This window comes from Corvus brachyrhynchos, unplaced genomic scaffold (assembly GCF_000691975.1).
Source record: "Corvus brachyrhynchos isolate BGI_N302 unplaced genomic scaffold, ASM69197v1 scaffold338, whole genome shotgun sequence".
Lineage (NCBI taxonomy): Eukaryota > Metazoa > Chordata > Aves > Passeriformes > Corvidae > Corvus > Corvus brachyrhynchos.
Window position 1 is genome coordinate 899021 of NW_008239334.1, and position 26541 is coordinate 925561.

Genomic DNA, 26541 nt, shown 5'->3' on the forward strand with positions numbered 1-26541 from the left:
GGCCCGTCCTCATCCCCCGGCCCGTCCTCATCCCCCGGCCCATCCTCATCCCCCGGCCCATCCTCATCCCCCGGTCCATCCTCACCCTCCACTTTCACGGACTGGTTGTCTCGGACCACCTCAGCTCTGAAAAGGTTCCTTGCACTTCTTCAGTCGCTTCAAAGAGCAACTGTTCTCTGCATAGGGAAACTTTGGTATTTAGATACTTCTTTTTAATTGGTGTCTTTGCTTGTGGTATTTTGAGGTACAGAATGTTTGGGTTTGGTGCAGGGGTTCCTGCGAAGCTTCCTCAGCGGGAGGGTTGGGGTTTGGACACAGCGAGTCAATTCCGACTGACAGAGCTGGAATTGGGCTTTGCTTTGCTCACAGCTTGGAAAGAGCTGCAAACAGGAAGGGCAAACCATGAACGTTCTGGGTTTTTTCCTTTCAGTAGCTTAACAGGGGAGATAATATTTCTTAAAATAGTTGTTTGACTTGAAAACACCTGTCTGCCTTCGGAGTATTGTATTGGCACTCTGTAATTTTTGTTGCTGTTGTAATTCTCTCTGAGTAGTTGTGTTGCTTCACGTAAAGAGACATCAGACTATCTGAAGAGTTGAGGAAAGCGGCTGTTCAGTTGACGGTGCCTGTGTGCTGTGAAATGTTTCATTGTTGTGATTTGTGTCATTGCTTTTTTTCATGCTGAAATGGTGTGTCAGTGATTCTCCCTGGTGTAGCAGATTCTCGGATCTGAAAGGATTTTAATGTGGGAATTTGTGAGACTTTCAGGAAGTAATGGATGAAGCTTGGAGAAACAGAAAATGGTGCATTAGCAAAGCTCTGTGCCTTTAATGAGAAGTTATCCAAAACCAGGCAAGTTAAAGGGAAGTTCCAGATGGAGCTCTCTTGCTTTTGTGGTCTCTGCAACTTTCTGAATTCACAGAAGTGATGTATTTCACGAGTATGAAATGCTGTCTGATTATTCTGACATCATTATCACGTTGCTATAGTGACTTCATTGCGCTGGGAATGCCGTGTTCACATCCGGTTGCTATGGAAAAAATCAGTGTCATAAATAAAAACATTTAATGTTCTGTTCATCCCTGTGGCAGGAAAAAAGGCATCGATTTATCGACGTGAGTGAGGACTGACAGCATATACCAACAGAAGTTCTTAGTGCCAAGTTATAAACTGGGAAATTGTTACTTGCTGTTCTCGGCAGATTGTCCCTTGCCTCTCTCTGTTGTGGCAGGTAGCAGAAGTTGTGAAATCCTGCTTTTGGAATGGAGGGTGACAGAGCGTCTGTCGTTCTTCAAGGTGGAGTCGTCAGGAAGCGCTGTGCTCGCACCGCTTCTAAAAATAATCTGTTTTCGTGCGCAGTGCTTGCGACTCAGTGTTTGTGTTCCTCAGATCCTCCTCAGGGAGCTGAGCTGTCCCCCTTAAAAGCAGATCCTGCTCACAGCCCGTGTGTGGGGGTGCCCAGGAGGCTGTAGGGCTCTGACGAGGGGACCACGGCGGTGCAAAGGAAGCCTCGGTGCCATCCGGGCCCGGCGGTGCCACAGCCGGGCTGTCACCCCTAGGGCTGCCAGGGCGCTGAGCGCTGGCTGCCATCACGTGTCCTGGCTCTGGCGTGGCTGCTTTTAGGGTAAGTAGCTTTGCTGAAGGTTTTGAGAGGATCTCCCTGCCAAACGGGCTGAATTACTCGCACAGCCTAAGTCCAGTGACAGGTTAATGCTTTTATTTGGAGACTCATGTTTACACAGAGCATCGAAACAGTTTATATTTGGAACCATAAGGTGCAAATATACAGACATAGGTTATTAGTGATACATTTCGTGGCTGCTCAGCCAGTCTGAGGACTGTTCTTAAAAAACCTGAAAGTAATTAAATAGCAAGAGTGTAACATGTGGATGTACTTGAACATAGAAGTTTTAATTGTATATTGAATCATCGTCCTGGGCATAAACAACTCCAAGCATTTGTTTGTACTTTATATTGCAGGGCTTTTTCTTGTACCCTGCACGTGCACAGTGCACTTGGTGGCACTTGGAACTTGTGCTCAGTGTTTAGAGAACAGATTGCTTCTGTGCAACTCTGCAGACTTAAAAAAAAACATCTTCAAGAGGAATCCTAATACTCTGACAACAGGAACATGTTATCTGTTTTCCTAGAGAAAACAAAGTGAATCTTTTGAACATATGTAAGCTCAAATCTTTAGGCTTTATATTCAGAATGTTTTTTATGTGTAGCTGTTTGAAGTTCAGGATTATCCTTGATCCAGTGTTAGTTTCAACCTTGCTGAAATCAGCTCAGCTGGCTCTGGCTGTGGATCCTGATCAAAACTTTCGGGTTTTAGGGTAATATGGGAGACTTCCTATTTTATCACTTTCTTTTAATTTCTGATGGGCCACATTAATGTTGAACATCAATCACTTCTTATAACTTTGTGTATTTAATTCTGCAGAAGCAGATGCAAGAGAGACACTGCTTTTAAAACTTGGTGAAGTCCTAGGGTTGTATTTGGATTTTCTGGCCTTGATTTGGGGCATGTTGGGTTATTTTTTGAAGATGAGGTAGTGAGGATGGCGGTTAAAGTAAAGCCTCAATTCATTTTATGTTGAGCTCTGAAGTAGTTACTGATTTGCTTTTACTCTTTTATTTAATAGTGGATGGGAAATTAAACAGAATTTTAATGGAAATGTCTTCTGAAAGGGGTGCTCCTAAATTCCAGGGTCAGATTTTCCTGTAGGCATTTGTGTTGGCACTTTAGGAAAGTTGCTGCTGCTGGAAACATGACACCTAATGGCAGAGATAAGTAAGAATGTCCCAAAGTTTTCTGAAAGAACTGTTCATCTTGCTGAGCTCTCTTACTTGGTCCAGCCTATCTTGTTCAGATGTTAAAACTTGTGTGAGGTGTAAACAGTCCCTCTCCATCCTTCCCATCAGCTCCCTGCAGGTGCTGGGAGGTAGAATCAAGTTCAGTACATTTCAGTTAATAAAAATGGTGAAATAGAGCATGAAGTTGTGAAGATGAGTTTATGCCAATCCTCCCTATACAGGTGATGGATGGCAGTGGTCAGGCCAGGAGGAGAGGCCCGGTTTTTGTGGGTAAGACATTTCCCAGAGTGGTTGGTTTCTGCAGTACTGGGATACTCAGCCCCTGCAGCTGCGCTGTGAGGTGAGTAAGGCAAGTCAGAGATTGAACTCCTTTGCTTTCCCATTGGTGAGCTTTTACTGTTGAGCATTCAGGAACTCTTGGAAGCAAGAACCCAGTAGAGTCCAAGTGATACAGTTTTAGTGTCTCCAGCACGAGTATTAGAGTGAAAAAGCCATCTGTGTTGGTTAAGTGAAGAACTGTTGAACTGTTGAACCTGAAGAGAAAGGATTAAAGTAGGCGTGAGGAAGATACACTTTTATTGTGCCAGTACCGCTGCTGATGGAGGGAGGGAGTTGAGAAGAGAACAAGAAACTGCAGTTCCTGACACATCTGAGCTAGGGCAGCATCCTTCAGCCTTGTGCTTGCCTGTGACAACTGGGAAGAACGTGACCTGTGGCCTATTCTGGCTGCCAGAATAATACCAAAGAGGTGACATTTGGTCTCTGTCCTCAGAGGTAGCAGGTTGTTATTTGCAAGAGCCAGCCTGCATTTATGGGAGCTCCATTGAGGTGCCTTTCTGTTGCAACAAATTGAGGGTCTCCCCTGGTTGTTTTTCAGCTGGCTGTGCTTGTTGCTGGTGACTTGACATCCTCTGTGAGCTGGTTTGACATGTCTGACTGAAACCCTTCAGAGCTAAATGGCTCATTATTAGAAGCTTCCTGTTATTTCCTGTGATAGCATAATTTTGTTAATTAATGCCTGTTTTATGAGCTCCCCTCTGAAGAAAAAGGGACCCAGTGACAGCAGAGCATCAGTCAGGACACACCTGGGCCAGGTTTTTACACTGAAGCACTTTGTGCTGCACCTCTGCTGCCATTTCACTCCCAGGTTTGCTATGAAACAAGTTTTGATCTGCAAAGGGACAGGAACTGGTTACTGAGAGATCACTTCTTCCCTTGCAAATACTGCAATAATTAAGGTTGTCTAAAGTAATCCATTTAACGAAATTAAAATGAGGAGGCTGTGGGAAGAAGGGTGGTGCTCAAGGAGGAGCCACTGAGTGTTACATTCCTAATCAGAAATGCTGTGCTTAAACTTAAATTGCATTCCAGTGCTGTGGGAAGATCCTTTGGGGAGTATGTGGGAAGAAATGGGACACCAGAACCCATCCGTAATGTGGATCTCCAGTCATTTTGGGGTCTGTAACTTTTCTGTTGGCAGGCTGCACTCAAAGCCCTGTAGCAGGCAGCACACCTGGGTGAAGGTGAGCTCAGAACTGCCTGATTCTGTTCCTCCTGTGGCAGCAGTACCCAGGGCAGGGCTGGGGCTCTTTCTCAGATGTTTTGATGTGTGTTCTGCTCCCTGCTGCGAGTGCTCCAGCAGGTATGGGGTGCTGGGAGTTGGGAAATACCTGCTCTACCTGAACAGGCACTTCCTCACTGCAGCTGCAGTGGCTTGACCTGAACCCAGGTAAAGGCACGGATTGGATTTTTTTTGGTTGAGAAATCCAGATGCTGACAAAAGCAGACTTGGTATGTTTTGAAAACTGCTGGTTGCTTTCTTTTGATAACAAAATCACCTGTCTGAGGGGGAAGTCTTACCCTGCACAGGGCTTTTATACCAGGGAAGAAGCAGGTAACAGGACAAACAGCCAAAGAGGAATCTCCAGGGCTGCTCACAGCCCATGGCTGCAGGTGGTTGTCTTGGCTTTTTCACCTGTTTGACTTTGTTTAACTTAAAATGTGGGGAGCCAGGCAATGGCAGTCCTGTTGAGCAGGTGGCCCGAGGCATTGTGGTTTGTTATTTATTTTGAATATTGATAAGATGGAAAATACTTAAATCCATCTGGGGCACTGAAGCGAGAGGTCTGGATGTGCCCACAGCAGTGGCTGTGTTAGGGCTGAAACAAATCTTTATTCATCACTTCAGTGAGGCAAAATACACTGAGAAATATGCTCGATGTAATGAGCAGGATGAGCATTTCTGTAATGGGTGATTGTTGCTTTGTCAAAACCCCTGCTTTTTGGGAATGTACTGCAACTAGTAGTGTGTTTGTCAAGGGGCTGTGTTGCATAACTGCTGCTTGCTGGAGCATTGCAGGAAAACAGACACTTGCATTTCACTTGTCAGTGGCTACAACTGCAGACTCAAGGCTGGCTGGAATGTTTTTAGTTGAAATATTTGTTGGATTCAATGATGTTGTGTTCTGCAGTGTTCTAATACTGAAAAAATGCGAACTTGTCATGTTTAAATCAGGGTATTGCGTGTGAACTCGGGGCAGTGCAATCTGCTCGTGATGGATCTGAGCATCTCTGGCTGCAGCTGGGGCTGTGACTGCTCCCTGCCGCTGGAAGGAAGGCTGCTGTAGGTTTTTGTCCAAGTGAAGAATCTGTTTGGAATCAGGCATTTCTCACATTTTTAGTTGGAAATAGACCCTTAATCTGGAAAGCACGGAGGAGGTGGGAGGAGCAGTTCAGCTGGATGTATTGGTTGCAGTGCCTTTTATGTTGTATTTTTATGTAATATTCTTTTCTCTCATGCAAATAAACTTGAAGTTGTAGGGAGGGGCAGCTGAGAAGAGGAAAACTTTCATTACGGACAGCTGACATGCAGAATAATATCTTTTTATATGCCACTCACCACGTGATAGTTAAAAGTAACTCATAGTTCACTGAGCAAAGCTATTTCTGGCGCAATTCTCCTTTTTTTGTGTAACAGTCTCATTCCAGCACATCTTGTTTTACCCTGAGATTTGATGTGTTTGTTAGTCCTGTGCTGAGTAACAGTTACTGGGTATCAGGCCTGAAGAACAAAAATCTTGATGGATTTATGAAGTAAATAAGGGTGAAGATAAATTTAGGCAATTGTTGCTTTCTGCTGTAGATTGTAACAGTAATTGTAGCTGAAAATAACATTAAAGATACCGACTGAAGTGGTTCCAGACAGCCTTTCTCATGAAATATTTATGCATTTAGGGCTTTTAACTCATCAGATCACTTATGAAGTTGTGGAGATTACAATATTATTACGGCTTTGCCTTGTTTTGTGAATACACTGCATTGGCATATTGATCACTAGAATGCAGTCAAAGCTTTTTCAGGAATCCCATTTGAAATGATCAAACAGATACTGTAATGCTCCAGGGCACCTTCCTCGGTGGTGTGATTCTGAGAAAGTGGGTCTTGTCCTTTATTCTGTAATTTTCAGTATTTGCAGCCTCTGTTAAATGAACTGTTTGCCCAAATCCTGGTCATAAACACAGTATCGAGTCCAAATCCATTTAGCACAAAAGCAAACTTGAGCTGGGTGCTGGGGTGGCTTAGCAGGTGTCAGAAGAATGAAGTTGTGTCTGCAGAGCTGGGATGCTGTGAGTTCTTTCATTGTCCTTTTCATGCCAAGGTCACGTCCACTGCATCTCTATGGGCAGAAGTTGAAATATATTCAGGAACTTTCTTTGAACCAGTGATGGTAGAACTGTGCTGAGGGCACAGGTCTGGCTGATGCTGTATTTGCAGATTTACTCTAGAAAAAACAGATGACTGGGAGTTTTAACTTTGGTGGGAAGGTGTTCTCACCACGGGGAAAGCACAGAAATTGTGGGAGATGGCAATTAACACCCCAGTGAAGTGTGGTGTGTTCTCAGGTCCTGCTCAGAGTGCAGAACCGGCTGTCCCCAGGCCATGTGTTTGACAAATTTACATATTAATATGGGAGAGATGATTTTTTTCCTTTTGCCCTATGCCTTATCATTTCAAAGACACATTCTAAAAATAAGACTTTTTTTGTTCCTGTTTGAATAGTGTTGATGAGGTGGAGGGGAAGGACTGGCTGATGCCAGTGCTGCTCATGGGTAGGATGTGTCCTCCCTTCCGTGTGAGTCAAACACAGCCCCTCTTCTGGGAGCAGGACTCCAGCTGCCCCTGGGCTTGGGGGTTGTTGCTGTTTAAAGGCAGCTGTATAATTGTCTATTTTGGTTGTAATCAAGCTTGACCTATAAATACTGAAATGGCTCATATAAAAATGATTAAACTATCAGAGCTGTTTCCTTTAATGTCACCTTTTATTCGCTCTAAAGGAAATTCCAGGATGAATTGTCAAAGGAGTTTTGCCCTTTTAAGCAGGTTCAGGAGGATTAAAAAACTTCAGAGAAGCCCCAGTGCAGAGTCCGGGTCTGGCAGTGGTTTGGTTAAAACCCCCCTGGCCTCAAAGCTCTCACTCCAGCACTGAAGTGTTAATAACTATTTGAATATTCCTTCAGTCAAAACCTTCACACAGAAGAAAGTTTCATTTTCGCTGTAGAAGAAAATTCAGTTTCCACCCCCACTCTGCCCCAAGGTTCCAGGAAGCAGCATTAAGGGGCTGAGCTAAATACTGAAGGATTAAGCACCACATTAAACAACTTCATTTCTTTACGAAACATAATGAAACTGTTACTTTCCCCTCTATTTGAAGTTAATTCTGTGCACTTACTGCTATTCAGGTACCTATCAAGCCTTAAAATCTGCCGTGAAAAGCATTCAGGAGGTGCAGTCCTACTTGGCAGTGCTAAAACACATCCGTTGTTAGCTGCGTTTAAGTCCTCATTACATGGATACTCATTGCTGTAGGGGGTTTATTTAAACTGATAAACAAATGTAGTATTAATAAGTGGCCATATGGTCAGTGGGGCTTTTCATTCTGAAAATCATTGTTAAAAGAGGCGTTTAATGAGCGGCAGTTGCGTGGGAACGGGGTGGGGGGGCTTTGGTTGCTTGTGGCTGCCACACACCAGGCAAGTGAAAATCTCTGGGCTGCACATGCAAAGCTGACCTTTAGAACGGGCTGCACGGGCAGATCCAGTGTATAAACACACACACACACTGATTATTGCAGCTGTGCCAGGGAGATTTAAAGAATCTCAATATTTTCTGGAATTTGTGAGTTAGCCTGGTCTCCTGTAGGGCTGGGAAGTGCCCCATGTTTAGGGGCTTGGTATTAGTCTTAGGATTTATCACTGGTGGGTGTAAATCATAGAATCATGGAATGGTTTGGGTTGGAAGGGACCTTAAAGCTCATCCAGTGCCACCCCATGCCATGGGCAGGGACATCTGCCACTGTCCCAGGGTGCTCCAGCCTGGCCTTGAACACTTCCAGGGATGGCGCAGCCACAGCTTCTCTGTGCCAGGGACTCACTACCCTTTAAGTAAAGACTTTCCTCCCAATATCTAATCTTAACCTACCCAATGTCAGTTTGAAATACATGGGAAGAGCAGTTTAAACCTCTCCAATTTTAATGAGAAGTTTCAAAGAACCCCTAGTGGGCTGGAAGCTTCTCCTCTCCATTAAATTTTTTATGCTGGAGACCAAATAGGGTCAAACTGGGCTTTATGACCAATGTCTGGTCACTGCTGCTGCAGAAATGAAATAATTAACGTGCAAGCTGAAATTGCAGTGACAATCCATCTACCTCATGTCACTTATTTACTCTTAATTATATAAACCAGGAAGAATAGTGGCGAATGTTGCCAAGCTACTATCAGCACAACAAATTATTCCTACCAAGTAGAATGGAGTTGGTCTTTTGCTATGATTGAGCCTCCTCGGGTCTGTCTGGAATTTAATCTGTTTTATAAAAGGTCAGGATATTTCTTTCCACTAAAGGAAATGGAGAGGAATAAAAAACTTTATAGGGCTTAAAAATCAGTGGCAAGTTGGGGATGTGGTAGACAGCAGATGGAGGAGGTCCCCTAAGTGGCTGCTGCGTCTAATGGTGATGCCCGTAAACGTTTACATGTTTGGCTGATGAGGAGGGGGGAAAGGAAGTATTTTTTTCATTTTTTCTTCCAAAAAAAGCTGTGGAGAACTCCTGTGAATGGTGTAAACCCCTCTGCTGAACTACTCCAGTAGGGCTAGATGGGAAAAGGAGAAATGGCGAATGCGGCCGTGGTGTTGCTTGGGAGGACCTGTGACCTCACAATCCTTCCTATCAAGCTACTTCAGATATTTGTAACTGAGAAAAGTGTGTTTTGCCCTGGATGTGCTGAGCTGAGGTGGCTGTGTCCTGTTTGCAGCTCGGTGCTCGTCAGTATTAATTTGCAGAGTGCCGCAGTCGGTCCGGAGGGGAGGCTGCCAACTCCAGCCACTGACGTAGCGCTTTGTTCTAATTTGGGGATGCAGTTTGTGTTGGTCTTTGAGTTGTGCTGCTGGCTTCCTTTCCCCTGCCTTTGTCTGGCTGGCACATGTCCCTAGCAACTTTCTGCAAGTGCAGACCAATAGGACAAAAAATAAATTAGCCGTTTCAGCATGGCAGGCTTTAGCTGCCCAGAGCCCTTGTTCCTTGCCTGGAGAGCTTCTACAGCAAAGCAGTTTCCAATGAATAATTAGGCAGTCACTTCCATAGAAGTTAAGATTATGTTATTTGATTCCAGGTTCAGAGTGAAGCTGATTGCACAAAAGATTACAGGCTGAGGAGGATCAATCCCAGAGTGTTTGTGCACAAAATGACTATTTCCAATGACAGAATTATTGCTGTTTTCCAAGAAGTTTGTTTCTCTGCCTTGTTTGTGTGGGCTGCAGTTAATTTGCTCAAAGCTCCAGCTCAGCACAACACTGGAGTTGGAAGGGCTCTGTTGCTGGAGGACTTTACTCTTCGCCCAGGCTTTTATGGCCTTGGCCCTTGCTCAGGAACCTCCCAACGCACCGTGGAGGATGCGGAGTGATTGAGAAAGTGGTCATTGGGATGTGAATGCTGGGCCTTGAGTTTTTGGGAATAGATGCAAGATTTGACGGCTGCTCTCTTGCCTTTCCTGATAGAACTCTTCAGATAACACCTCTGGCCGGTGTCGTTGTTCTCCTGTGTTCTCAAATACCTGGTTGCTTATTTGGCTTGTCACCAGCTCTATTTTCTGTGTGTGCTTCTTGCTGTGCCTTTTTGGGGTTATTTGTTATGCAAAAAACAAAAGGAAAATATATTTAGGCTTAAGTTGCTGATGACTTGGACAAGGGTCAGTGTGCATGTTCCAGCATCAGGAATGCACCATAGTGGGGTCATGACTCACCCTACAACACGCTTGTGCATAGCTAATTACACATTTGTTGCCTTGACGGGTATTTGATTTGATGCTGAAAGCAGTCAGTGGAAATGGTAATGATTTTACTGTTAAAATCACAAAACTGAGGCTGAGATTCCTGGCACAAATTATAAAATGTTACCTCTTACGTAATGTTAATATGTAAAACACGCTTTGGTGTCAGGTACCGCAGTGATAACGAGTAAGAAAGTAAATGCAGAGTCTGTGAACGGAAGCTTGTCAAACTAATTTTGAAGTCACATTGAAGTCCTGCTTTCTGCTTAGTTTGGTCTTTTAGTCTTTTGTTTTTCTCTTCCCTCTCATTTTTCTGGTGTTGTTGGCCTCAGGAAAGGTGGAGGAGGTTTTCCCTGCACCCTAGAGCCAAGGAGTTTGACAGCCTTGGGGAAGGGGCTTGGCAAGTGAATCCATGGCAGTGATTTTTATTAATTAAATAAACTCCTTGTTAACTAACAGGGTGATCTATGACAGTGTTTGTCTTGCTGCTGTTTAGGGGTGGTATCTGCTAATGAACTGTGGGATTCCCAGACAAACCCCCTTTCATTTGGGATGCACATCCCTGTTCCCGGCACGGCTCGTGTGTAACCGTTGCATAGTTGATGACAGTTTTGATGAGCATTAGGGGAGTATTTCATGTGCTTTCGACTTCATTGAATAATTTAATATCTCAGAACATGGTGTAGAACAAATTAGGGAGCAGGTGCTGAGTGGAGCTGTCGTTGGGCAGTGCCGGGAACGGCGGCTGGGCTGGTTCAAGCCAAGGAGAGATCCTTGGTCTGGTGTTTCCAGCCTTCACTGCTGTATCATTCTCTCTGTTTGTTTGGATTTTTTTTTTATTGTGGAGGGAATCTGTCAGTTTAAGTGTGGTTTTGATCACTGTAAATCTTCCCCTTGCAGAAGTGCTGGGTTTGGGTTTGTTTTGCCAACATGGCTCTGAGTAATGGAGGGATTTTGGTAGAGTGTTGAGCAATGTTTAGTTGACACTTTTAAAAAAAGAAAATCCACCCCTTTCCATGGCCTAGTTTATAGTAACTGAAAAAAACTGGCACGGAGAACATTTACAAGTTGAAAATTAAACAGGTTTGTTTATAGTAGCCACGATTCAGTATTTAACTGCCAGGATAAAAATAACCAGGACGTGTGGCTGCAACATCCCAAGAATCTGCCTCTCATTTGGTAAATGGGAAGGGCATGGCCACAGGAGTGGCACAGCCAGCCTGGAGTGGAGGTGCTGGAGTTCACAGAGACATCTGTGCTTCTCTCCCAAATGTGCACAGTGCTGACGGCACTTTTCCCTTGGAAACGTTCAATATTCCGGTTTCCTCTGGTGAAAATCAAAAAAAGGGAGGTGTGAGTGATGAGCAAGCAAGGAGTTACTCCCTTTTTTCTTCCCTGAAGCCAGGTGAGTGGTCCTTGCTCCCCGCCTCTCTCTCCTCTCTGCCGGGGACATCTTTCTCTATCCCAGTGCACCTTTCTGGGGAAGAGCAGAGAGCAAATTCCCCTCAGGCTCACAGTGCACGTGGGTGTAGAAGCTGCACCTTGAGAGGCCGTCTCACATTGTCTCTAGGAACTGATGCTGTGGTTTCTGTGCTGCTCCTTTCCGTGCCTCACTTCTTTCTGTTCCTTTTCTCTCACCCTCATTTAAACTCGGGCTGTGCTTTTTGAGTGCAAGTGCAGCCAGCGCTGCCATCTGCGGTGCTGGAGCTGGGACTGGCAGCACCTTCACAAAAAATCATGGAATCATGGAATGGTTTGAATGGGAAGGGGCCTTAAAGCCCATCCAGTGCCACCCCTGCCATGGCAGGGACACCTCCCACTGTCCCAGGCTGCTCCAAGCCCCAATGTCCAGCCTGGCCTTGGGCACTGCCAGGGATCCAGGGGCAGCCCCAGCTGCTCTGGGCACCCTGTGCCAGGGCCTGCCCACCCTCATGGGGAAGGATTCCTTCCCAATATCCCATCTAAGCCTGCCCTCTAGTCTTGCTTTCTCTTATACTTGGAAAAATAATTGACAAGGATCATGAGAGTTTCATTATCTGTTTCTAAACAATTTTGATTTCTGTGACTGCAGAGCTGCTAAAAAGAATTATTTTCAAAAAACCAGCATACTAAGTTTTCATTTAAACTTCCTATGATTCCAGAGGAACAGTTGATTCTTTTTTTATCCCTTGAAAAGAAAGGATAAAGTGCTGAACCTATAAATGAGAGGACCCTTTGCCTGTCATAGCAGCAGGGTGTAGCCAATGCTGTGATAACTGTCTGAAGTATCAGTACTGCTGCTGTTCAGTGTTACTGAACAAAGGATTGGGATACTGGAAGTGTTACCACCTTCTAAAACTCTTGCACAAGGAGCCAGCAGGTTCCTGGGGCGGGGGGATGGTGCTGCTGGAATTGTTCTGCTCTTGAGGACTGTCACGGAATCCCAGAATGGTTTGGGTTGGATGGGACCTTAAAGCTCATCTCATTCCACCCCCTGCCACAAACCTGACGGATTCCGTAAAATAATTGTGCTTTGGAGGTGTTGCATTGGATTTTACCATGGCAGTGCTGATTGGGAGCAGATAAGCGATGGTTTTCCCCCTGTAACATCATCGAGACGTTGGGCTGTTCTAAATCTTTCTCCTGTCTTTCTGGTAGTACTTCCTGTACTAAGTTTTCATCTTCTGAAATTAGTTGTGAACTTGATGCAACTTCAGACATGGTTAGTTTGACTTGAGTTTGTCTTTTGTAAGTGAAGTCTTCCTTGGAGTATTCTAGGGAGGAGAAGTCCACAGGAGGAGGGTGGTTTGGCTTAAGCACTGCAGAGATGCTTTGCAAATGCTGACACTTGAAAAATTATTAACTTTTTTTAATTCTTCTTTTTTCAGTTCCTTGTGGGGAGCCTGGAAGAACCTTCAGTAGAGCTGCTAACACTGATGAGAGATCTTTTATGCCAAGGTAAGAGTTTTTTAGTGTTCTCATTATATTTTAAATGAAATTTCTGTGAACACTGGAGTGGATAATTGATAAGTGAGGTTCTTGCACTCACTGTATTTCAGTGCTGTGTTTGCTTATTTTGGTTTATGCTTCCCTCTCCCCACCGCCCAAATTATAAACTTCTTGATGAGCTGCTGAAACTTTTGTAACAGAAGCAGCTCGTTTTTGCATCAGGTTTCTGTCCTGCAGGGCCTCAGCCCTGGTCCCCACCACCTCCCCCAGCCTCTGCCCCGCTTCTTCCGCTGCTTGGGAAATACCCTGAAAGTTTTGCTTCTTCCTGCTGTGATTCAGCCCCTGGGTTGCAGGAGGGTGAAGGATGATTTGTGCAGTTTGGGGAGTGCAAGAGGGCTTGGCTGAACAAAGGTGCAGGTGAGTGGGAGCCACGTTTCAGGTCCGAGCTTCAGCTGTGTTTGCACTCACCCCCTGGTCCTTCGCAGGGATCCTCTGCCTGCCCTGCCTTTCGCTTGGATATTGACACAAAAATCCTGCAGCTTTTCTCACCTCTCCATCTGTTCCCAGGGTAGAGCCCTTCACTTTTCTGTCAGAAAGGAGCTGAGCAGCTTGGGGCTGATGCTGTGAATACATGAATGTCCATTTCTGTCTCTTCCTGGGCAGTGTTGGTGACAGCAGCAACAGAGAAGAGATGCTCCTGTTAAAGATACAGAACAGAGATGAATTCTGATGTATCAGGTGTTTGATGGTGTAGAAGCAAAGTTTTTCATGATTACAGAAGAAAGAACCCTCTGCCTGATTACTCTGTAGGTGATGGAGGTGGTTTGGAGAGTGATGAAATGGGCAGAGGGAGCTGCAGCTCAGGGCAGTGCTGGGGGTGTGACACGTGCTCTGTGCCCCGGGCTTGTCCTGCTCTAGCTCGGTGGCTGTGCCTGGGAAAAGGGAGCCAGGAGCAAGGAGACACACTCAGCTTTTGCTTTGTTTTTGCACCACAGCATTCAGAACTAATGTGGCCAGTTTCACAGCATTTACAGTTAATTTTTTTTTTACTTCTTAGCAATCATACTCTTCTCTTGACTCTAAAGGAACACTTAACACTCACAATTTAATTCCATTTTGAAATGGAGCTGTTGCTTCACAGCATGTGACTCTACTACAGAGAGCTCTGGATGGAAATGAATGCTGCTGTGTCTGACTGTATTTAGGTGGGCTTCAACAGTTGCCAAATGAAAAGTTGGCTGGGATGCAGCATAGTAATTTCTTGAGCACTCTATTCATGTTGTATAAACAGATAACATTAACATACTTGTGAAAGAGCTACAAGATAATTAAGGCATGTGGGGTTTACAGTAATAAGGCTCGTGCCTTTCAGGATCTTGGTTTCCTGTTGCACCTGAAAAAAAAATTAGCAAATACTGTAGAGAAGAAATGAGAAGTTAGTCTTGTACTGCTCCCAGCCTAAACTTTCCCACAAGTATTTTCTACTATAAATAAGAAGTGAAATAGTTCACAGCTAAATTTAACCCTTAGCTTGATTGCTTTCTGGGTTTTCTTCGGTGGGACTGACTGTGGGGCTGTAGGAAAATGAAGACAAACTGGATCAATAAGTTGCATTTATGCTTTATAAAAAATGCATCACCTTTTAATTCCTAGGGATTATCAAGGGGAAAATAATTGTTAATTGGAATTCCCCCCTCCTTCCCATTAAAAATCATGATTTTTGAAAGAAAGGAAGTGAATGTTACTTCTCAGGGAAATGTTCAAGCAGAAGAGCTTACAGTTCCCAGAATTTAGCCAAAACTGTTGTCAATGTCCTGGTGTGCACAGACATTGCCTGCTGCGCTTTGAGACAGTTTCTGGAAAACCCCTTTCAGTTTGACTTGATTTCACAATTTGCAGTTAGGCAACTGCAGCTCACATGGGCTTCAAGAGTTGAAGAAAAACCTCCTCCAGGTGCTTAAAACGATGGGCTGCACTGACAGCTTGAGCCTTACTCCCTCTCCAGGGCTTGGATGAGGGAAGGGCAGCTTGGCCATGTGACTGCAGAGAGCCTCAGCACAGGCAAGTCCTTTATTTCTGTTATTCTGCCTTCAGAAAGGGCTTAAAGACCAGATGAACTGAACACAGAAATTTGTGTCTCTCTCCAGCTGCACGTGGGATTTTAAAATTTTTGTTTAAACCCGTACTTGTGTGACATTCAGCCCATGAAACAGGCTGTGGCTGAGGGTGAGGGCTAAGGGAGGATATTTGGGGAGGGTCTCCAGCTCCCTGTTGAGCAGCAGGTCCCAGTTCAGCTCTGACTGGTGATGGGTGAGCAGCAGCACAGGGGATTCCTCCTCTTGATTCTGTTTTACATCTTCCCCTTGGGAGCTGAAATGACAGAAGAGAACCTGTCCCGATTTAATGATTACATAAACTTGAGACATGGATTGTCAGGAAGTTGACCACATTGCAAAGCTAAAAATACAACCCCTGTTCTTCACAGGCTTGTTCACGGCAGTCGACAAGGTGATACATGTCTCTATCAAACTCCTTGGAAGACGTTTTTCTTTTTAAAGGCTGTAGCCAGTGAACCCATAAATATCCTGTGCAACGTTAGTTTGAGATGCCTTAGAGGAGGGGAGCCTGCCCAGGCTCCCAGCACTCGAGTGTGTGCAGCCTTACTTGGGAAGGAAGCGCTGTCCGTGGGGAAGGGGGGATTCGTGCTGAGCTCATTGTTTGCTGCAGCTCCGCCAGCGGGACAGCCCAGCCTGGCTTCTAATGTAAACAGAGAGTAAAGTGTTTATCACCAGCTTTGTCATTTGCCTTATTTGTCAGGGAATCTCGAGGAGAATGAGAAGTTTTCTGGTGCTGCATAGTGACCTGCGGGAGTTGCAAGATTTCCATAAAAAGGCAGAGTCTGTGCTGGGCGAGCAGAGAGCTCTGCCTTGGCAGCCGTGTGCTGGGCCTGACCTTTTCCAGGGAGAGAACACTGACCTAAATCCCTCCCTGCTGGGGGTGGAGGGGAGAAGGAAAGCTCTCCACTTGCATCTTTCTGATCTAATTTTCTTGTCCCATACTCTGGTTTGTGCCACGAAATGCTGAGGAAGCAGGGGGCAGGCGGTGACAGCTCGTGGTGCCCGGCACAGCTGGGACAGGCTCCGTGTTTGTCCCATGGTGTGTCCATCCTCTTCCTGTCCGAGCACTGCCAGGCGGAGGGATCCAGCTTTGGCAAACTCCTGTAACCTGGGGCTGTCGGAGTGGCCTTCCCCACTTGAGTGTCCAGGTGGAAAAACGAAACCCAGAGCTGTTAATAAAGACATTCTCGTTCTCAAGAGGATTGGGTGAGGGGGGAGTGTTGCTGCTTTCAGGATGCATTGTCACAGTTCTGTGTTTTAACTGCTGCCTTTTCTCCTGCCTTGCAGGTCGCTCTCTGAACAGACCACACCATGCGTGAGTACAAGCTGGTGGTCCTTGGTTCAGGAGGTGTGGGCAAGTCCGCTCTGGTGAGTTTGGGGAAGCAGCTCTGAAGCCCATACACAGCCCTGTCTCACTGCAGAGCAGGTTACTGAGGCTTTGGGGTATTTGTGTGACTTTTAATACGTTCCAGGACTTCCACATAGCCACTGTGACGCTGCTGAGAGAGCTGTGGAGGGATGTCATGGTTTTGGAGAGGTGATTAGTTGCTGATAATTAGCATTTCATGTTTGCTTCCTGCATGGGTGTTGTATTGTACATGGCTGGAGTGAGTATCAAAAGCCCAACCAGCCTGCTACAGCAAGAGAAGTCTGGCTGGAATCAATCACAGGATTAAGGGGGTTCAGCCTTGCACACCTCGAAGGCTGCGTGTTTTCCATCCCGAGTGAGCACCTGGGCTCAAAACACCAGGACTGAGAATCCTTCTGCAGCCTGTGCAGAGCAGAGGGAGGAGCAGATTGATGACACTTTGCACTCCTTAAGTGCCTGTCTTGTTCCCAAGGAGAGGTTTGCATAGCAGGGTTGATAGCAAAGCATTGTGAGAGGGACTTGTGTCACCCATTTATCACTCACCAGTCAAGCAGCTCTCTCCAACAGAAAGGCAAAGAACTGGTCAAGTGTGAAGTTATCTACAACAAGGAACTGCAGTGTTCCTTGTCACAGACATGATAATGGCTGAGCAGCCTTTCATGTCCTGCCCCGTTGTTCATTCTGCTGGTACAACCAGGTAAGAGTCTTGGTAAATCACCTGCGGGATCCAGGTGAACAGGAGGAGAGATTATTCAATTATGTATCAAATTTGATGCACTCTTTCAGCAATCCCATCCTAATCTTTACAAGATGTTTACAAGGTGTACTTTTTTACAAGCTCTGTTCTTCCACAGCAGTTTAAGCAATCTGTATTACTTTTTCCTCCAGCACTTCCTCGATTATCTTAATTTTCTTGTGTAACACTGAAAGACTCACTAGGTGGAACGGGGCACTTAGTAGTATGCTGTAAATAAAAATTACTCAGCGTCTGACATAGTTGAATTTCCTTCTTTGTGATGTGAAGTCTGAGTCAGCACCACCACTGACCTTTTTAACAGCTGAAATGCAAATACTCCAATAGTCTAGTAAACAAAAGTTAAATTCTTTCTGACAGGCTGGGTGCTAAGTCAGCATATTTGGTAATTCATATGCAGCATAGATCCATTATGTTTGTAAGAGCACACAGTAAGTGCCAATTAGCAGCTAAGAGTGGATAATATTTAGCTTTCAAAGAGTCTGTGTACTTATTTACAAGCATTAGCAAGGAGAGGCTACAAGGTGGGATTTAAAATAATATGGGGGTCACTTTAAATTTCATTCTTCCAACTGTATAAACTGACCTGTGCAACAAAGAGCCTGGTGTTCATCTGCAGCTCTGTTTCCATTCGAGTGCAGATGACAATCTGGGGTTGTTTCACTGCAGATCCTCCTGTTGTTTTAACTCTTCTGTGCCAATACAGTGCCGATGGTGCTTCTGGTAACAGTGAGGGAGTAGCAGAAAACCTTCACAGTTAGAAAGCCACTGTTGTTTAGCAACTTTTGTTTCCTGTACAGCAGTTTTATCCCTTTTCTGAGGCTAAAAATCTTCTGGAGTGGCAGGGGGGGACACTGTTTACAAGGGTGTCCAGTGGTGCAGAGTCTTACATAGAACTGGAAACTAAAGTTGGGCTGCACAACCAAAACAAAGAGAAACTTCTAAAAGTCTTGGATCTACTTAACCCAAAACCACCCCCAGATTTGTAGCTTCTCCCTTGGCCTGTATTTTTATTTATGATAGGTGAAAAGAAAGCCCATCAGAGATTGAGTATGACGTGTCAGGAGTGGTTTGTCAGATTCTCACACTCAGGGCCGGCTCACAGAGTTCCCCAAACAGAGCGGGACAGATGTGACAGTGCTCATGTGTGAGCCTCTGGCAAAGAGCTGCCTCCTCCTCTGCCTTCTCTGGACCTCTTTGGGGAGCAGCTGTGCTAGCCTGGCCATGCTGAAATACACAGAAACAATCCTAAAACACAATCTGTAACCTACAGCTCTGGCTGCTGGGTTCATTGTTGATTATCCACGTTCATAGGGATGTCTTACTGTAAGGATTTCGCTGAGATCTGTTACCTCAGGCAGACTGGGACAACTGTTTAGTGTGAGAAGAAAATGTTGGAGAAGCAGAGACTTCGTTCATTAGAGTGTAAAATACATTTATTTAGGGATATATAATGATTTTGAAATGAGGTAGTTGTGGCTTCTCAGACTTCCCTCACAAATTTGCAGTATTTATGTATAAAACTTGTGAAAGGTTCAGTTGGCAAAAGGTATCTGGTGTGTTTGTTGATTTTCAAGAGACAAAATTCTGTGCTGGGATCTCAGCTGCACAAACAAACACCACCGTGTTTTACAGATATCACCCAAATCTTCAGACACTCCTGTGCTGTTTTACTGCAAGTTATTGTGGGTGAAAAGGAAAAAGGAGCTTTGCCTCCCAGAGGAGAAGGAAAACTCTGTCCTGGCAGAAGCCAGGGCACGGAGCTGGGCTGTCCAGGGATGGTCACATCCATGTGACAGCTCGGTGGGAAATGCTGAGTAGATTTGTTCTGCATAATTACAGGGAAGAAAGAGTTTCCCTGTGAATGGAGTGAGGGCTCCTCCTTCAGTGGTTTGTGCACAGGGAGTGTCTGGAGGCTCTCCAGGCTGCACTTGCTGCTCTGCCTGTCCCTGGGTGTGCAGTCCAGGGCAGCTCCGCGGTGACTCTGGGCTGATTTGGACTGAAATGTGCATTTTCCACAGTGCACAGGTTGCCAGTGGTTCTGCTGAAATTTCAAGGCTTCCATATTTGGCGATTTTTATCCTAAAGTCACAGGCAGTGGAGTAAAGGCATTTTTGAGGATATCCTCTTTTCTGAGAAAAGCAAGCAAACAGTTGACGTGCAAAACAGTGTTGAAAACATGCTTGAATAAAGGGATTTTAACAGAAAATACACGATTTTTTTTTTTCAAAATTGTAATTTTTATGTCTTTTTCTCTGGTCATCACTATTGACTTTTAGCAGCAGAGCAGTTTTACTGTTGTTACTTTTTCCTAAAGAGCTTCTTGGTGAATGTCTCTGGTTGTGTTCAGCTCGCTTAGGTTTTTTCTTCTTTCCTTCCTCCCCAGACTGTACAGTTCGTTCAGGGAATTTTTGTTGAAAAATATGATCCAACAATAGAAGATTCATACAGAAAGGTAAAACACCATTGTTTTTATTTCTTTCAAGTGCCACAGAGAATATGAAATTCTTGGGAGCTGTTTTGGATGCAGGGCTGGAATTGCTGAGCAGAAGTCTGTGTAGGATCCCTGAGCTGTTACATAATTCCAGCCACAGAGCTGCTTTCTTCCCTGGATGGATGTCAAGTGACCCATTGTTTCACGGATTAGCATAAATGTCACCAGCATTAAAGGCACCCAAACATACACTAAAAACTTGTGACATTTGTGCCTGTGATAAGTAAATGTAAATTGTGGTGTGAGTTCTGCTGTTAAATTTACTTGAATTTCCTGGAATTACCCTCATTAGACCTGAGACATTTCTCAGTGAGTGGAAGATTTGCAACGTCTTACTGTGAGGATCCTGAAATATTTTGCATTTTCTTCTCTTCCTTATTCCCTTCTCCCCCAGCAGCAAAGAAAAATTAAAGTTTTAAGGTGCTTTGATTTGTAAGAGTGGATTAAGTCGAGATATTTACAATCTCACTTAAGTTGAGAGTTTACAGTGAGCTACTCATTTAAGGCTTGCTAATGAAGGGAGTCCTGGAGCATGTGAGCTGACCCAAATGCCTGGCTTGGGGCATAATTAATCCTCTAACAGCAGTGCTGCTCAGCCCTGGGGAAGTGCAGGTGCCTGCTCTGCTAAGAGCCCTTTGTGGCAGAAGTACAAACTGAGCTGAGATCCCTCTTGCCTGTCCCATTTCAGACAATTTTTGAACAGTTTGTTCCCTTTTTTCCCCAGCAAGTGGAAGTAGACTGTCAACAGTGTATGCTGGAGATCCTCGACACAGCAGGGACAGTAAGTGGCATTTCTTTGTCTCATTGCTGTGGAGTTTCTTTGTTAAGAATGATAATCCTGCCCAAGCGAAAGCAATAAATCAGCTGCAGTAAGGTAAATGGAAGGATTTTGTTAAATAACCCAAACCCAGTGTGGTGAGTGCCAGTGGCCTGGTGAGCTCTGTCCCCAGCTGGTGCCCCAGTGCTGGGACACACAGGTTGGTGCCTCCTGTGCCACTGCCCTTCCCTCTGCCATCCCCCATATCAACATTCTGGTCCGGGAGCATTTTAAACACTAATTTTGCAAGTGGCCAGAATACAAGGACACAGCTTGCAGCCAGTGCCAGGCACAAGGGGTGCTTCCCAGCGAGTCACATCAGCCTGTGGTGGGGAGATTTCCTCAGCAGACCTTGCACCTGCCAAGGAACCCTCCCTCGCATGGTGGCACCTCCCTGGCACTGCCCCGTGCTGCTGGGGAGGCTCTTGTTGTCCCTCACAGCTGGGGTGACTCCCCTGGCCGTGCCAGTGTCACCTGCAGCTGGCAGAGCCCTGTCCCCGAGCAGACAAACCCTGTGGGGGCTGGCAGCCCATCCCAGGGCAGGTGGTGCTCCCTGGAAGTTGATTTGAGAAAGCGTTGACAATTCTCAACAGCAGAAGCAGAAGTGGTTGTGTGGGCATGGTAAAAGCCCTTTCCCTGGTGGGACAGAGGCAGCTCCAAGCTGGCATTGTCCAGCCTGCTCTGGCATTTCAGTCTGTCTGCAGAAATGTTTTTATTGCTGCTCTTCATCTTTTCCCCATTTTTTCAAGAAGCCCTTTTCTCTATTAAGGAAAAAAAAAAACCCAAAGGGAAAGAGCGTGTTAATGCTTTTATTCAATTTCCATGCTTCAGTGGGTTTCTGTGAGGGGTAAATATGTAAATCCATGCTGTGTGGCACTGTATTCTTGTCTCCAGTAGAATAAAAGTATTCCTTTGTAACTATTCATTAGCTGCATTCACCAGCTAATTACTTTAAAAAATATTTGATTGCAGGAGCAATTCACAGCCATGAGGGATCTCTACATGAAGAATGGGCAGGGGTTTGCACTAGTATATTCTATAACAGCACAGTCCACGTTTAACGACCTACAGGACCTGCGGGAACAGATTTTACGGGTTAAGGACACTGAAGATGTGAGTAGAATGTGTTGGTTTTATTTCTGCAAATGATTAGAAAGTGTTTGCTCTCAAATTCCTGTGTGTTTACATACAAAATTTCTTTCAAAGAATATTCTTGGTTAGTGTTGAGTAAGTTTCCAGAGCCTTGTAGTTTCCAGTGTTGTTGTTTGAGGCCCAGCACCTGCTAAGGGGCATCACAAAACCAGATTTTCCCAAGTCCTGGAAGCCACAGTCTTTTGAAGTGGTGGGAGTTGATTGAAAACAACATCACTTATTTTTTGTGCCTTAAACTCCTTTCCAGGATTTGCATTTTCTTCTTCCTCTGTGCTATAGCTGTGCTTTATTTCCTTCAGATTTAGGGAAAAATAATAGCTGAACTCAACAGTAATGATGTTCTCGGTAGCTCTGCAGCTATCTTGCACTGACAGGGGCTGTTCCAAATGTGAGAAGGGAAAGTTGAGGTTCCAAGCTGTCACGTTTCCCAGGGGTCAGCTGGGAATTCTCTGGAGCCCTGGAGCAGCTTCTCAACTCTCGGTCACTTGGCAAAATCTGTCACCCAAGGAGGTCACACAGTTGCGTGAACTAAACCATTAAGGGTCTGATAGAGCCTTGGGTTGTTGTTTTGGTTGTTTAAAACTCTTTAAAATCAGGAAAAGTCATCTGTGGGGAGTTTGCTGTTTGACAGAAGGTGGGACAGGCTGGGGCCGAGGGTGGCTGCTTCCCTCGGAGCATCATCTGTGTGCTGCTTACCTGCTTGGAATGGCTCTGGGCCCCTCCTTGGTTTAACAAGCTGAGCTTCTATTTATGCAAAACTGCTTTTCCTTGAGGCAGGGATTATGCTGGGGTAAATCCCTGCTGACAGGATCCTGTGCTGGCTGCACTGGGAGCTGGGCTGCGCTCACAGGGGGAATTTGCACCCTAAGCTGGGCAGGTTCATCCCACAACAGACACTGCTGCTTCCCTTTGGACTGCAGGGATCTGATTGCATTGTTAAAATGCATTTATTTGCTTTGTGTGCTACTTGTTGAATCCAAGCTTGAGAACCTTTTGAATGTTTAAGCTGCATTTTGCTGACTTAGGAAATGTCTCCCCCCTGTTTGTCATATCAGAATGTGTCTTAAAGTCCCAATACATAGATCATTAAATTATATATGTCTGGAAGAGTTCAAATTCCAATCTTCTACACCTAACAGGAAATTATCAGAGGCTCACCAAACTCCATTTTTGGATAAACCATTAACACCTTTTGAAATAACCTTACACAGAGTTTCATGTCTTTTCAAACGTGTACTGCTTACTCATCTCAGTATCACTTTTTGCCCTACTATTTCACGTCTTTAGTTTTTTGCTGAGCACGTTCAAAACACATTTTCATGTTTCAGTATGAGAAAATTAACTATCTAGAAAACTGTAAAGAACAGGATTAGGCTGATAGAGTTGTAAATGTCCTGTAGATCTCTGATTTCAAATGAACTTTTTTTGCATTTGCTTCATCTGTACTGACTTAAGGTTTCTGATGAAATAAGTAAAATTTATGTCTCAAAAATAAGAATATGATCACTTTCTAATGGGTATGGCTGGGAGTTTTAAAGACAGAAATTAATCTTGACTGTAGTTGTGTCAGGAAGAGACTACAAATATTAACACTGAAGTAGATTAAAAACACACAGTGTGTTGTAAATTACCAAAGGAAGCGGATAGTGATTTATTTTCCAGCTGGAAAGGACTCGTTTTCTGCACAAAGAATGAAATGTTTGAGGAAATGGAGCGGGTGCACACCCTTATCAGCAGCTCTTTAGGGTTTTTTTTCTGCTGCTCAGTGTGAGGGAAACAGGAAATGGTGCTGGGCTGCGGCACCGTCCTGCTCTGCTCTCAGCCTGTGTCATCCCCGGAGCCGAGGGTGCAGCTGGCCCAGCGAACTCAGCGTGAGCAGAGCCCCCAGGTCAGGGTGTGCACAGCCCTGAGCTCTGCAGCTGCCTCACACTGGGGGCAGTGGGGGAGATGGAGCTGGGGCAGCGCCTGGGGCCGCTCCTGTCACCGTGCAGGTGTGCAAATGGCACCTGGCAGCGCGAGCTGCGGTTGTTGGGGAGACATTCCTGCATGGTTTTTGTTCCCTTGTTTGAGGTGTTACAGAAGCCCAGAGTGGCTTGGGTTGGAAGGGTCCTTAAAGCTCATCTGTGGGCAGGGACACCTTCCACTACCCCAGGGTGCTCCAAGCCCCACCCAGCCTGGCCTTGGACACTTCTGTACCTATTTGTGACATCTTGGAGGGCCACAGCCACGACAGAGACTGGAGAGGGGCAGATGCCACCTCACCCTTGTCTTGAACAAATGATTTGCCTGCATGTGCATCATGAGTGTAGAATGGGTCTTTTGGACACAAATCAAGTGTTTGTGTTGATGTTGCATGGGATGATTTTGGGGAAGTGTTGTGCTTTCAGGAGCTGAGCTGCTGGGTGGGCACTCGTTGGACATGTGCATTACTCCGAGCTAATAAATACTGGGCAGTGTTTGTGCCTGTTGTGGTGAGCATCCCCTTTTCTGTGTGTGCAGGACATGTCCGTGTGTGAGGTTGTGCTGGGGTGGGACAGGGCTCGGGGCTTGGGGAACACTTGGCTGCACGGGACTGTTCCTTTTCACTCTGCGTCAGGGCAGTGCTTTTCAAAGGTGCTTCCATTCATTGTTTTGTGGCTTGGCAGGTTGACAGGGCAGGTCAGAGGGGCTGAAACGTGCAATACATGTCTGAAAACGTGTGTGTGTCTGTGTGTGTGTGTGTGTTGGACAGACAGAAGAGCTCTGAACTGGGCTCTTGGCAGCAGCTCAGCCTCTGTCACAGGAAAGGCACTTCAAATGCATTTCAGGAGTAAACTAGGTTTTGGACTAGAAAGGTGTAGAGACCAGAAAATACAACTTTACTGACTTAAAATTCTGCTGAAACACTATAATTTGGTTTTGTATATGTTTAATCTAGTGCACCAGGGGGTGTGTGGTGTGAACTTTGCTCAACCCTTTCCCAGCAGGCATCTAAATTCCAGCCTGGTCTGTCAGCTCCGCTGAACTCCTGATTTTTATTGGTTTTCATACTTCATACTGTATTTTTCATACTGTATTTTTCATTTCAGTGCATTTCCCCCTCCTCAATCTGAGAGCCACAGCAGCACAGAGCTCGCTGTACATGAACTTGCTGATGGATCTCTGCTCCTGCTTGCTCCTCTGCAGGTTCCCATGATTCTGGTTGGCAATAAATGTGACCTGGAGGAAGAACGAGTCGTGGGCAAAGAGCAGGGGCAGAACTTAGCACGACAGTGGTGTAACTGTGCCTTTCTAGAATCGTCTGCAAAGTCGAAAATCAACGTAAATGAGGTAAGTACCACCTGCTCCCCTGTCTTCCCAGCATGAACGTGACATTAAACCAGCATGTGTGTCTGAACTGGGGAGATTCAGGATGATTCTGGATTCTCAGCCTAGGAGGGGTTGCCTTGCAGTGTATTTAGGTACTTTCTGTCTGTTTTAAGCTTTGCTCCCTTTTCTTTGCAAGGGAGGGTGACTTCCCAGGTGAGTGTGTCTGTAGCCTCTGTCAGGGGCCATGAATAGCAGAGGGTCCTGAGCAAGCCCAGTTGGCTGCATGACTCTGAGCTTAGATAAACTTTATCTGGAAAGAATATTTTGTCAAGATAACTGCTGCTATTCTGAATGTGGATTTATGCCCTGTTGTACTCCTTGTCTTGTGTGGTGTTGGCTGTCGGTTTTGAAGTATTTGCATTTCTGGCTGCACACACCTCGTCACAGCCCTCTGTAAGCCCCAACTTGCCAAAACAGTGCCCAAAACCCAGATCTGAGCAGTTCCCTGAGTTTCACTGAGACCCCCTTTGCTCTGGGGTGCCTTTTCCTGCTGCCTGGGGCTGTGGGGTTGTGCTGAGGGAGCTCTGCTCCACGTCAGGCACCACGTTTTTATTCTGCGCTGGGAATTATCGGCCTGTGACAGAGGCCAAGTTTCCAGGCACAAAGCTAAGGTGACCCCGTGCAGCACAGCTGGGCTGGTGCCAGCAGATAAGTGGGACCGTTCAGGGGGTGGGTGATAAGCAGGAGCAGCAGGATCTTGGACTGGGCCCAGGGCTGATCTGGCAGCCAGCAGGATGTGCTGCGTGGGGCTGCTGGACAGGGAAGGGAGCTGCAGGCTCCATGAATTGCAGCTCCTGTGGCTGGGATTAGCCTGGCTGCAGTGCTCAGGGATCCAGCAGAGCTGAGCCACGCTGCCAGCAGGGATTTATTTGTGTGGCTGAGCTGGAGTAAAACTGGGACTGGTAATGAAGCAACGAGCAGCTCAGTCATCAAACTCATCCCCAGGGGATGTGACAAATCCTGGGCTGTTTGCATTTCCACAGTTTGGGGGTGCAGACTGACCCTCATCAGGCGGAGGTGCCTCACCCCGTGGGAAGGGGGTTCTGTGGGGGGCAGAGCCCAGGGCTGCCCCGGGGTGGGTGCACAGCCTGGTTTGACACCCCCTCATCCCTAACGTGGGAATCCTGGGTCTCCCTCTTCCCCTGCCGGCTCTGCAGCCTCCAGTGAGGTCACATCAGAGAAGAATGTGAGAAAATTAGTTTCTGGTTTCATTGTGATCTTCATTTTCTGGTTTCCTGCCAATTGATATTTTCTAGTTATGAAAAGTACAAAAGCTGAGGAAATCAAAGAGAAACTGTGAATGAAGCAGCTCAGTGCACTGGGAGTTTGTCCTGCTGGCTCCTGAGCCGGGAAGCATTTGCATTATTTTGGGGTTTGTTCTTGCTTTCTCGCTACTTTTGGAGTTTCTAAAATTGTTAAAAT

At 45.7% G+C, this 26541-nt stretch overlaps 1 protein-coding gene across 1 annotated transcript in view; it reads left to right on the forward strand.

Moving 5' to 3' along the window:
* Positions 1-26541, forward strand: part of RAP1A (RAP1A, member of RAS oncogene family) — a 30261-nt gene that overhangs the window by 267 nt on the left and 3453 nt on the right. Inside the window, exons 2-7 of the mRNA XM_008638957.2 lie at positions 13008-13077; positions 16473-16553; positions 19695-19763; positions 20527-20583; positions 21592-21732; positions 24937-25080. Of these exons, the coding sequence (XP_008637179.1) occupies positions 16497-16553; positions 19695-19763; positions 20527-20583; positions 21592-21732; positions 24937-25080 (468 nt within the window). The 5' untranslated portion in view covers positions 13008-13077; positions 16473-16496. The remainder of the gene's footprint in view (positions 1-13007; positions 13078-16472; positions 16554-19694; positions 19764-20526; positions 20584-21591; positions 21733-24936; positions 25081-26541) is intronic.